The sequence below is a fragment of the Mirounga leonina genome, unplaced genomic scaffold (genome assembly GCF_011800145.1).
Source record: "Mirounga leonina isolate KUSES-001 unplaced genomic scaffold, KU_Mleo_1.0 Mir_357, whole genome shotgun sequence".
Classification (NCBI taxonomy): domain Eukaryota; kingdom Metazoa; phylum Chordata; class Mammalia; order Carnivora; family Phocidae; genus Mirounga; species Mirounga leonina.
The window spans coordinates 9,183,889-9,195,932 of record NW_023270702.1 but is presented as its reverse complement, the minus strand read 5'-3'; the positions used below and the strand labels follow the sequence as shown (position 1 = coordinate 9,195,932).

Below are 12,044 nucleotides of genomic sequence, written 5' to 3'. Positions count from 1 at the left end.
ACCTGGGAAGGGACTTGGGAAGGGACTTGGGAAGGGACTTGGGAAGGGACCTGGGAAGGGACTTGGGAAGGGACTTGGGAAGGGACTTGGGAAGGGACCGGAGCTGGGCCCTGCCCGGCGTCCCCGGTGGGGCTGCTGGACCTGGTCAAGCCCACGGAAAGTCCTACTATCAATCCTACCCCCACCACCACCGCACAGATGATGGCCACATGTTTCGTTTTAATGCAGTACCTCTTCGCGTCCTCTCCCTCCGCAAAGTTCATTTTTGTTTCCAAAGGCAAATATTACACATAAAAGGATGGTAAATTCAACTAATTCACCAACTCACGTCAGCCGACTTCCTTTTCAAATTGGGAAGAACGCCCTGGCTTGGCAGCCTGTTTTCCTTTTGCCCACACCCCTCTCTGGCTCTCTGCGTGTCTCCTCTCCGCTCGCGTTCGCCACCAGCCGCTCAGGGCTGGACGCGGCAAGGAGGGGGTGGGAGAAGGGCTCCAGAGGGGAGGCTGAGCTGGAGGAAGAGGACTGACGAGAACACTGCCACTGCTCCCCTTATAAACTGCTCCCCTCATACCACTCCGCCCCTCCTGCTCCGCAGTGAGTTAAATATAAAATGGGGCTTAGCTTATCAGAGAGCGGGAGGATGAGACTTTGCCAAAGTCTTGTCAGCAGCTTTCGGGGAGAGAGCGTTCGTTCCGGGAGAGAAGTGTGCTTGCCATAGGAAAACTCAACCTTTGCCACTGGGGCTACGGCTTCTTCCTGTTGTGCTCGCAATCTCTCCCTCTTCACCACAGGCTTCTTGGATTTCAGCTGTTTCATCCGGTAGCTCGCCAAAGAAGCCAAGTGTTTTCTTTTCGGTTCCCCCCCTCCCCTTTTACATAAACACTCAGACTCTGCCTTTCCCAAAGTCAAACCCTGGACTGGGATGTGCAAAGGGGTACATAAATTCAAGGACCACTTAGGTACTCAGTAAATAATTGTTGAATTGCTGGGCTAGCAAAGCACAGCCAAGTGACTCTGAATCCGTTTGGTAAATGCTGGATGGGAGAAGGAGAGAACGTGAAATGAGCCAAAGAGGTCCTGGAGCTGAAGAGCATAAAAAGACAAAAAAAAAAAAAAAAAAAAAAAGAGGCTGAAACGGAAAGGATTGAAAGGACAGAACGACAAGGAAGATAAACTCGTTAGGTTAGATAACTAACCTGGGGTAGCTAAACTCATCTCCGCAGCTGGCCTCCCAGTGAGACTGGCTTCCTTAGACTTGGATGTGTAGATCATGTTTGCAACAGATTCCAGATGTGAAAGCTGGCCTGTTGGGAGATCCATTATCTGTGTAAATCGGTTGCCTCTGAATGACAAGGGCAAGATGGAAATCACAGCAGCGACCTGAATGTTTATGAGGAGCTAAGGTGTAGACCCCCAAGCCATCTCTAACAGTAACGATTCAATCATAATTATCAGAAATCTGAGAGCTTTCTATGTGCCAGGCATTATGCTAAGTACATTATAGAAGTTATTCCTTGAGTCTTCCCAACAACTCTACAAGGTTGGTACTATTTGGATGCCCATCTTAGAGATGGGAAGACTGACATTTACAGAGGTTAAGGCACTTGAACAAGGTCACACAATCAGCAAATAGCAGAACTGAAGTTTGTACCCAAGTTGTCTGAGTCCAAAGTCCATATATCTAACAACACTGCCTCCATTCTCTGCAGAGGAGAAATATTGAAGGCTTAAGTTGTTATGAAAAACTTCATCAATATTTCCTAAAGTACAAAGTATTAGTAGATATACTTGCAGAGCAGGCAATGCTGGGTTAGCTAAAATTAAGAATGTTCTTTTACTACCATCCATTCTTTCAGAGCCTCCAGATGGTAATATATATTGTGAATCTCCAGAAGAAGATAGACTCTTGAATAATTTCTACATTGAGTTGATGAGAGAACATTTTTGATGAGATAACTTTCATGGGACTTGTGTTCCATGGAACACTCAGAAATGCTACTTTAAAGTGTTCCAAATTACCAACTAAACAAACGGGGTGGGGGGTAAAGATTTTAAAAGCAAAAGAGTCCATTTTGCTCTGTACATTTCCATTGTTCTCTCAGCAAATAGTAGTAAGAAAAATAGAATTGAAGGGAGGTGGGATATACTTTTCTCGATGATAGGTTCATCTTGTATTTGTTAATTTCACATTCTGAAGCAATCTTAGACTTTTTAAATCATAACATATTTAATTTTGGCAAACCAAATTCCTGAGTTTGAGCCCTCAAGGAAGCCCCTTTTTTATTGCAAAGATCTCCTGACATTTCACTAAATGAAAGGGAAAATGTGGATCATATTTATCTCAACATACTAAAATGAAAAATATTTGGAAGAATGTACATAAAATTGTGTTAAACTGGGAGCATTTCTAAAAAAATCTCAGCTGAGACAAACACACCTGAAAGTCTTAAATTCAAGCACATCTAGAAAGACAGCAATGTTACCAGCAGTCCCTATGCTTGTGGCTAGACTGAACAAAGTAGCTAAGAGACCTTTGGGGTAGAGTGCACTCAAGGGGGATTAAGAATGGTCAACGGCCGTAAAATATCTCCCCTCTTCTGCCAAAAATTCCACCATAAGGGATTCATTATTTAAATGTAATATCTTGGGGCGCCTGGGTGGCTCAGTCGTTAAGCGTCTGCCTTCGGCTCAGGTCGTGATCCCAGGGTCCTGGGATCGAGCCCCGCATTGGGCTCCCTACTCGGCGAGAAGCTGCTTCTCCCTCTCCCACTCCCCCTGCTTGTGTTCCTGCTCTGGCTATCTCTCTCTCTGTCAAATAAATAAATAAATAAATCTTTAAAAATAAATAAATAAATAAATGTAATATCTTTGATAGAAATAAAATACCTTAAATCCATGTATGTAGTGTATGTGTATACACACATGCACACATCTGTGTAAATTTTGAGTCTAAGTCCCAGTTCTAACCACAGCATCTTAGTCCCACCCCATAAGGACTGCCTACACCCAGTGAAGGGCACTACATCTTATCAGGATCAGTATGTTAGGGGTCGCCTGATGTTGTAGCAGTAAATCAGCCAGCCAGATAAGTGGGTGTAGCAGAGCCAGTATATGCACTAAACACGTCTAGGATCAACATATTAGGGTTCACTGAATACAAAGCCCCTAGCTTTCATAATGTGATGACACCACACTCCATGGCAGTGTACTTGCTGTCCTTCCTCTCATTGACACTGAAATATTGAGTCCGTGGCAGGAGGCTCTTGATCTTGAAAGCCAAATCTAATCCACAGCAAAGGTCAAGGCAGTCACTGATGGAGGACAGAGAGAGAGAGAGAATCTATTCCTAGAAGGAGACCAATGAACCATCATAGGCACTCACCTAGATTAAACAGTTTATATTGGCTAATCCTGTGTTGAAAAATCTACACTGGATATAAGTAACTTGAAAAGACTACCTCTGGTCAGTTTCCACTTAGTCGGTTCAAGCCCGTGGAGTGAATGCAAAGCCGTTCATCATAGATCCTAGACCACATTCCGCCAGCCCACAACTTTTGATAATGTGTGTTATCATTTTGTAACTGAGGAACAAAGTCCAATATCTGTTCCATATAGGGCATAAATGTTCATTGATTGCTTATTGAATAAACAAATGAATGGATAAATAGAAAGGAGGGAAAAGAGCACCAAGAATCCAGAATGGGAATAATATAACAGAAATGTTGAGATAAAACAAACTCAGTTCAAATTTCAAGAGTCACTGGAAAGAAGTTTCCTGGAGATGAGGACCTCGAAATCATATCTGATCTTGAGGAGGTAAGGGACTTCTTGGCTAATTCCTTCCCACAGCAGGTAGATTGATGCAAGAGACCCACTGTAATACTGAATACACAATGTGGACCTCCCTTTTTCACTTGGAGCTTAAAGTTTAAAGCTTTTCTGTTAGGTCCCAGGAATGACATGTACCCCAGACGCTACTGGGCCTTCTGTGGACGTGGGGTGCTGCCAGCTCACCTGCGAACTAGGAACATCTCCAAAAATGTTGTCAGTAATTAATATAATAGTGTGACTATTTGACTGACTCTTTACTCCTATTAGTTGATCAGAGCTGAACTCCATGGTTCAGCAAAATAACGAACAATAATGGCAAGCTGTAGTCATAATAGAAGAAGCAGAATCTGCAAACCAGGCTGTTTAATATAGGGAACAAGGAAGATGGGAACCCGTTTGTCTTCACCTTGCCGTAGGGTCGCCATTATCAAGCATGTCAATTTGATAAACCCAATGGTCAATCCAGTTATTTCTGAACTTTAAAGGTTTAGTTAGAATTGGAAAAGTGAGTGCCATTGCATCTGACTTGGTAGACCAGGAAGTCTAAATCCATACTGGCAATGTTCAGTGTGATATTGGTCAATTATGTCTTATTTCCTATTCTTCATCTTTTATTTGAACTCAGCAAATGTTTTAAAGGGTCCAACTGGTTTTAAGATTAAGTGAACTCAACTAACTTTTTCCAGGAGCTGAAAATATCTGCAGATATCAGGACAGAAAATGTTTAGCATGCCACATCTAACTTTTGTTGGTTGGTAATAATGAATTTGTCCAACGACTGGCACAATGTGGACAACTACACAGCAAGGAAGATGAGGAAGAATAGAGTGAGAAAGAGGGTCAAGAGGAAAAGAGGAAGGATTTTCAAAGATGATGAGAAGAAACCTCCAAAACATATCTAAACATAATTCAACAAAAAATAAAAATCAATGAAACGATCGGTTTATGTCTTCTCTATTCTTTATTGTTTCTAGACTGACTTGAGAGTCCTTCTGCAGGGTTTTCTGGGGTACACAGATTGTGTTCATGATGTCCCCCACCCATATTACCCACGTGCACCAGGGTTTCATAAGTCACAAGCAACAATCATGTTTCTTTTTTTTTTTAAGATTTATTTATTTATTTATTTATTTGAGAGATGGGGGGAGGGGCAGAGGGAAAGGGAGAGAATCCTCAACCAGATTCCCCACTGAGCATGGAGCCCGAATGGGGACTCAATCCCAGGACCCTGAGATCATGACCTGAGCTGAAATCAAGAGTCAGGCACTCAACTGACTGAGCCACCCAGGCACCCCAACAATCATATTTCTGTTATCCATTTGGATCACCCCGGAAAAAATCAGTAGTTCACTTTACCTACCTCTCAAAAAATGTCTGGGCCACTCTTCAGTCATTCATTTTTTCAATCGTTCAACAGATATATATTGACTCAATAAATACTTAATTCTTAACAAAAATTTACTGAACAAGGAATTCTAGGATAAACTTTAAAATGTGGATATTAAAAAAAATGTTAGTAAATACTCTTAAAGGCATGTATGCAAACCCTTTGTTCTTAGAATGTAGAGGTTTTGAAAATATTCAGAAAAGCAAAGAAAATAAAACAAAAGGATTTATTATTTCTATAATTTTAAACTGCTTTCCTATTGGGTTCCCTAATGTCACTAATACACTGGGAAACTGTGGCAGGATAGAGAAACAACAGGAGAAAAATAATAGTGGTAATATAGCCCAGATGTCTGTTGCTCTCAGAATTTCAAAATTATCTTTATAAATTTTCTCAGTGCATTAAACAATAGCTCTAGATTCTGAGTTTTAAAACTTCCTAATGTGCTGAATTCACTCAACATTTTCTTTTAGTCTTTGTAATGTCAAAATTCTTGGCAATATTTTCTCTCTCTCTCTATCTTGTCTCTCCTATCTGCAGAAGTCTGCAAAAATAACAGTGGTGTAGGGAAAATAACTCACCTGATATTCTTTTAAAGGTCTGAGTGAATTATACTAGTAATGATGATTTCAGAGTGTGTCTCCCACAAAAATTCTAATAGATCCATTCTTCATCTTCAGGAATATTATTTCTTTCAGAGGAAATAACTGTAATTTTCTAATTTTTATTTATTAACACTGGCTGTTTGGTTTGAAAGTTTTTTTATTGCCACATTAATTTTAACAAATAAAGTTGTCTTTAACTGTTGTTTTCTTTGGGAGTAAAGGCTTTAACTTCATTAAAAGGATCAAAGTCATCCATTTGAGTAGCAGGAATGTTGTTTCTACAGTTGGTGTTCTCTTTTCTTGGCTTCTCACATTTTTAGTGTGCTTTTGTCTTAAGCCTTGCTTTCACTCACAACCATTGGCCAGAACTAGTCGCATGTCACATGACTCCTCTTAAAAGCAAAGAGGCTGGGACAGGCAGGCAGCAACAGCTCTACCCTTCAGGAGAGGGGGACCTGTCTTTGGTGGTCAGCTAGCCATGCCTGTCCCACCCTGGCCTCCCCCTCATTGTAGGATTTATCTTGCTGGGACACTGCAGTGACTCAAAAGAAGAAAGAGCCCATACATAGAAGAAAAATGCTGTGTCAATTGCTGTTAACATTTTTATAAAGACCTAAGATCATATCCAAGGCAAAGTGCCTTCTAGCTTCACACACTTGTAAAGATTATTCAGCTACATTCTGATAGTTTATGCTCATTTCTTATCACTGCTGCTCTGAGTATTTAACTTGATTTTCTTCTGAACAGACCTGTCCTGTGAGGGGGATACATTTTTATTTCATTTTCCAGAGGTCGTTTTATTTGCCCTTCAGAATACTCTAGAAACAAATGTAAAGAAAAGTAATTGCATTCAGGTGGAAGCAAAGAAGAAAATGGAATGACAGAGAACCAGCCTTCATGGTACATACTTGCGGCCAGATGTCTTTTATTTGCTGTCTTTTTAATGCATCCGGCAATTCCATGAGTTAGTTATTATGAGCCCCAGCTGCTACTTACCACACCATGCTGCCTCCAAATCTAACAAAAGGAATTTAATACTATTTATGGGTTCATCCAGACTCCTCCATGAATAATTTTGTACTTTGCTTACATTATAGACTGTATAGATCCTGCAGCTAGCCTAGGCAACAAATCACAATATTGTTTCTAAGAAAAATGTACTACAAGGTCCGACATGGAAGACATGCCTATTTATCATCAAGCCTATCAGGTCACCTTCTCATCATGCACAGAGCTGAGGTGGATCTTGCATAACTTTGTGCCCTCCAGTGCCCCGAGGGTGCTCCTCTCACTTGGGGTGCTGAGAAATTGGATTTGTAACCTAGGTAATACAAGTACTGCCTAGCTTATTAGTTAAATGATGACCAATATTAGAATAGTGAAAGAATAAAAAATAAGCGTGAGAAGTGTCCTGCACTAATGCTGTTTGATACAAACTAATTGTTATTCTATTTTTCAAATAAGTCATAGATTTGAGGATCTGAGTGAGTTATCATTGCAGATGATTTTATGAAGGGCTATTTTGTTTTCTTAATGATGGATGGTTTGCATGTCTCAGCTACAGCATTATCGACGTGAAATACGTATATCCAGTCAGGCATGTTGCTTTCCTGACGTAACTCTAGCTATGAGTTCAATTCCCATCCGATCTGTGATTTCAGTCATAACACCTAACATTCTATCCTGCATCTCTCTGAAGGTCAGCAGTGTTCATTTGCCCCAAATGCTTATAAAATTATTTGCAAAATGAGTGTGTGTCATTCAGCAGAGAAACCCTTACTCGTTTTGTTGCCTTCCTTTAGCAACCGAACTCAAAATTGCCAACTCTAAAGCAATAGTGTCATACAGGGGCGCCTGGGTGGCTCAGTCGGTTTAGCATCTGCCTTTGGCTCAGGTCACGATCTCAGGGTCCTGGGATCGAGGCCCGTGTGGAGCTCCCTGCTCCTCGGGGAGCTTACTTCTCCCTCTCGCTTTGCCCCTCCCCCCTGCTCATGCTCTCGCTTTCAAATAAATAAATAAAATCTTTAAAAAGAAAAAAAAAAACAAACGACCAGTGTCTGCACAGGGCAATAAGACATATGGAGACTTAACTAACAATCTTACCAATTCGACTCGTGTAGACACTCAAATCTGGTAATAAGGACAAAATGACATTTGAGGTCCAAGGTAATTGTGGCCTTTTGGCAGTGACTGGCTAGTTGTTCAAGAAGCACATTTCCCTTTCCTTCTGGGTTCACAGTGGGGCAACACTTTTCAGTCTTCTTTACTGTGGAAAAGTACTTCTATTTTAGCTAATAGAATGAGGAGAGAAGTGATATATTCTCTTCAGACCTGGTGCATAAATACCACCTGTGTGATCCCACACTCTCTTCCTTGGCCTGCCAGCTAAATGCTGACATCCATCGAAATCCGGAAAGTCATATACAGAAAATGGAAGAGTCACAAGATGCAAGGACTCTCAGCCTCCCAGCGACCACATACCCCTCCCCATCTCCACACGACCAATGGATCCTTACCTGAATAAGAAATTAAATTCTATTCATTAAGCTATCAAAAGTTGAAGGACTTATCCTCCAACATGATTTTAGCTAGTTTTCAATATCCCACGTCTTAGTTTTATTTAATTATTGAATTTTTACTTCAGGCTGGTAGTTGTCAACCATGGACAATTTTGCCCTCCCTTCAGGGTGCATCTGGAAATATCTGGCAACATCTTTGAATGTCAAGACTCAGGGAGGGAAGGTGAGGGGATTGCTATTAGCCTCTAGTGGGTAGAGGCTCTGGATGATGCTAAACAGCCTACAAAGCATAGGACAGCCTCCTCGTGCCTCACCTAGTCCAACTGTCACTGGTGCTGAGGCTGAGCACCTGTTTTGTGCTATGTCTATACGGCAAAGAGAAATATAATGAAATATTTGATTAACTTCATTATATGCCTTATAGAGGCATTATGTAATCTTCTAATGCTGTCTTTAATTAATTTATGTTCTTGTTTTGGTGCCGTGATACACTGATGGCTTTGGTGACTAAATGTCACTTGTGCAAAGCTTATAATCTCTACATTTGCCATTCCACCACCACAGCCTTCTCAGCCAGACCTCCCTCTACACAGCACTATTTTCACCACCAGTGTTTCTTGCTATGTCTCCAGCAGTCTCACAATACCTGGCATAGAGCAGGTGTTTCTTAAATGTATGGTGAATGAAGACTGAACTAATATAAACAAAAAAGCACAGAGAAAAAAAGAATGAACCATTCCTTGCCCTCAACCTCTTCCCTCAGCTTCAATGACACTCCATTGCTTTGGTTCTTCCCTCCCCATTCTGTCTTCTTAATGTCTTCTCCTCTTTTCCTCTAAATGTGGTTCTTCCACAAGTCAGACATTTTCCCTTCTTTCTCTCCCCCCACCCTTGGATAATGCAACCATTACATCTTTCAGAAAAGGCCTGTTTCATCACTAATCCAAATTTTCTCCTGAGATTTAAGGTCACAATGATGCCAGTCTGTGTCCACTAGCATATCCCACCACCACCTGCAATTCAAGTTTGTCTAAAGCTGAGTATCATCACTCCCCACGAAAACATTGTATCTCCTCGTTCCTTTCCATGTTTGATTTTTAAATGAGAATTGCAATTCTTTATTGGCATCAGCCAACACTCGTCCCTCCCCCTCACAAATTGCTGGATGGATCGTAAGTGCTTGACCATCTCAGGTTCTCTTTCCTATCTCCCTGCACTTTGTAGAGGTTGTCTTGTGTGGCTTTAATTTGCCATTTTCTTGTTCAGATTTTTAAAATCCAGAGCAGCACTGACAAATAGAAGTATAATGTGAGCCATATATGTAACTTTCAATTCTCTGGTAGCCACATTAAAAAATGAAAAAGAAACAGGTGAAACAAATTTTAGTAATATATTTTATTTAACACAACATGCCCCAAACATTATCATTCCATGCACTCAAAGTTTTAAAAATGTACTCAATAGAAAAATTAATAACATATTTTACATTTTGTCCATACTACCAAAATCTGGTGTATTTTATGCTTACTGGCCACATTTCAGGTGCTCTACACCCAGCTAGTGGTTACTCTAGTGGACAGCATAGCTCTAGAGCTTCAGGATTTTCTCTCTTGCTTGTTTGTGTTCATAGTATTTGGTGCAATGTTTGGCACACAAATGTGTTTGACTAAAGAAACGAACTCTACTTTCGTGGAATTGGCTTTTCTTTGTTCCAAAGTGCTGCAGAATGTGTGTTGCACATTGTCTTATACTTATTTATTTGCTGTTTTGAGTTGTTTTTACTTACTTGACATATTTATGCCTTTTTCCCCATATAATATATTGAGGTTAGGTCATTCACTATGTTTTCTAGTCTCTTTGTATTCCCCAAACTATACCTCATGGTGCCAAATTCATAGAAGATATACACATAGAATGAGTGGATAAAATGATGATCACATAAAATTTAAATTGAAGGAAAAACTAATTTCCTTTTTAAATTATAAATTTAGGGGCATGTGGGTGGTTCAGTCAGTTAAGCATCTGACTCTTGATTTTGGCTCAGGTCATGATCTCAGGGTTGTGAGATACAGCCCAGCATCAGGCCCCATGCTTAGCATGGAGCCTGCTTAAGATTCTCTCTCTCTCTCCCTCTCCCCCTGCCCCCCCTAAAAAATTATAGATTTAAAAATTGGACTGTTTATACAACAGCATTTTACCAGTTTTTCTCTCTAAAATACTAACCAATTTTTATTGTAATATTGTATTTAAGTGTTTTGATAACGAATATAGACATTGTAAAAAAAATGCAAAAAATGTGATCTCTGTGTACATACATTAAATGATAAAGACAGACAACAGAATGATATGTATAATAAGAATTTCCTGTTGTAAAAATACACACATAGGAAAAAGCCTGGAACGCATAAATCAAGGTGTTAAAAAAAAAACAATCATTTTCTTTGGTTTTCCCATGTAAGATTATCAGAAAATTCTTCTGCAGTTTTTTGTGTTGTTGTTCTTACTTTATTCTGTGCATTTCCCTGAAAATATGTTATTTAGTATTTAGTGAAAAATAAACACACACATATTAGTATACTGGCTCTAGTCCTCTAGGAGAAGCCTAGATGTTTATTAGCACCTCCTGCTTCCCTGGACTGTAATAACTGGCCCCTCCAAATCTTGATCCGTTAAGTTAAGCAAACTCAGAAAAGACGTTATACTGTCTCTAGAAAATACAAATCCATTTCCTGTTATCCTTCCACATTTACAGTTTATTACGATGAGATTAACTATTTATCTGAGTTCCTTCTTTTTGCATCTTGCCATAAATCATATTTTTGATTACTGATCTTTACTTTGTGCTGAGATTTCCTTCCGTGGGCTATCCATTCCCTCCCAGTCTTCTCTCCCACATGCCCCGACCCTGCCCATCCTGTGCCATCTTTTGGGCATTACTTATTGTCACTCCTTCCCTTGGAGATTGTTTTTACAACATGGGTCACAGGACAGTCAAATAAGAAATATACCCTATTCAGCTTTTTTTTTTTTAAAGATTTTATTTATTTATTAGAGAGAGAGCACATGAGAGGGGGGAGGGTCAGAGGGAGAAGCAGACCCCCCGCTGAGCAGGGAGCCCGATGCAGGACTCGATCCAGGGACTCCAGGATCATGACCTGAGCCAAAGGCAGTCGCTTAACCAACTGAGCCACCCAGGCACCCCCTATTCAGCTTTTATTGAAGACATGTGACATGCAGAGACACATGCAGATAGAGCAAATGTTTTAAGTCTGATTTTATTTTTTATTAAAGAAAAGTTTTATGAAATTTTTCTATATAAAGTTTACTTTTCCCTTCTCAATCCTACACAATACAATATACATACACGGGAGCCATAGTCATCTTTTAAAAATGTAAATCGTTGGGGCGCCTGAGTGGCTCAGTCGGTTAAGCGTCTGCCTTCGGCTCAGGTCATGATCCCAGGGTCCTGGGATCGAGTCCCACATCGGGCTCCTTGCTCCACGGGAAGCCTGCTTCTCCCTCTCCCACTCCCCCTGCTTGTGTTCCCTCTCTGACTGTGTCTCTCTCTGTCAAAAAAATAAATAAAATCTTTAAAAAAAAAATTTTTTTTTTAAATGTAAATAGTGTTACTCCTTGCTTAAAACTCTTAGTGGCCTCCCAATGCAAGTGAAACAACATGGGAAGTCTTTTCTATGGCCTGCA

General features: G+C 40.4%; 1 protein-coding gene across 1 annotated transcript in view; it reads right to left on the bottom strand.

The window, feature by feature from the left end:
• The window catches only part of ENPEP (glutamyl aminopeptidase), an 87,231-nt gene extending 86,382 nt beyond the window's left edge, over positions 1-849 (bottom strand). The window contains exon 1 of the mRNA XM_035030283.1: positions 51-849. Coding sequence (XP_034886174.1) covers positions 51-263 — 213 coding nt within the window. The 5' untranslated portion in view covers positions 264-849. The remainder of the gene's footprint in view (positions 1-50) is intronic.
• Between the last annotated feature and the right edge of the window lie 11,195 nt (positions 850-12,044).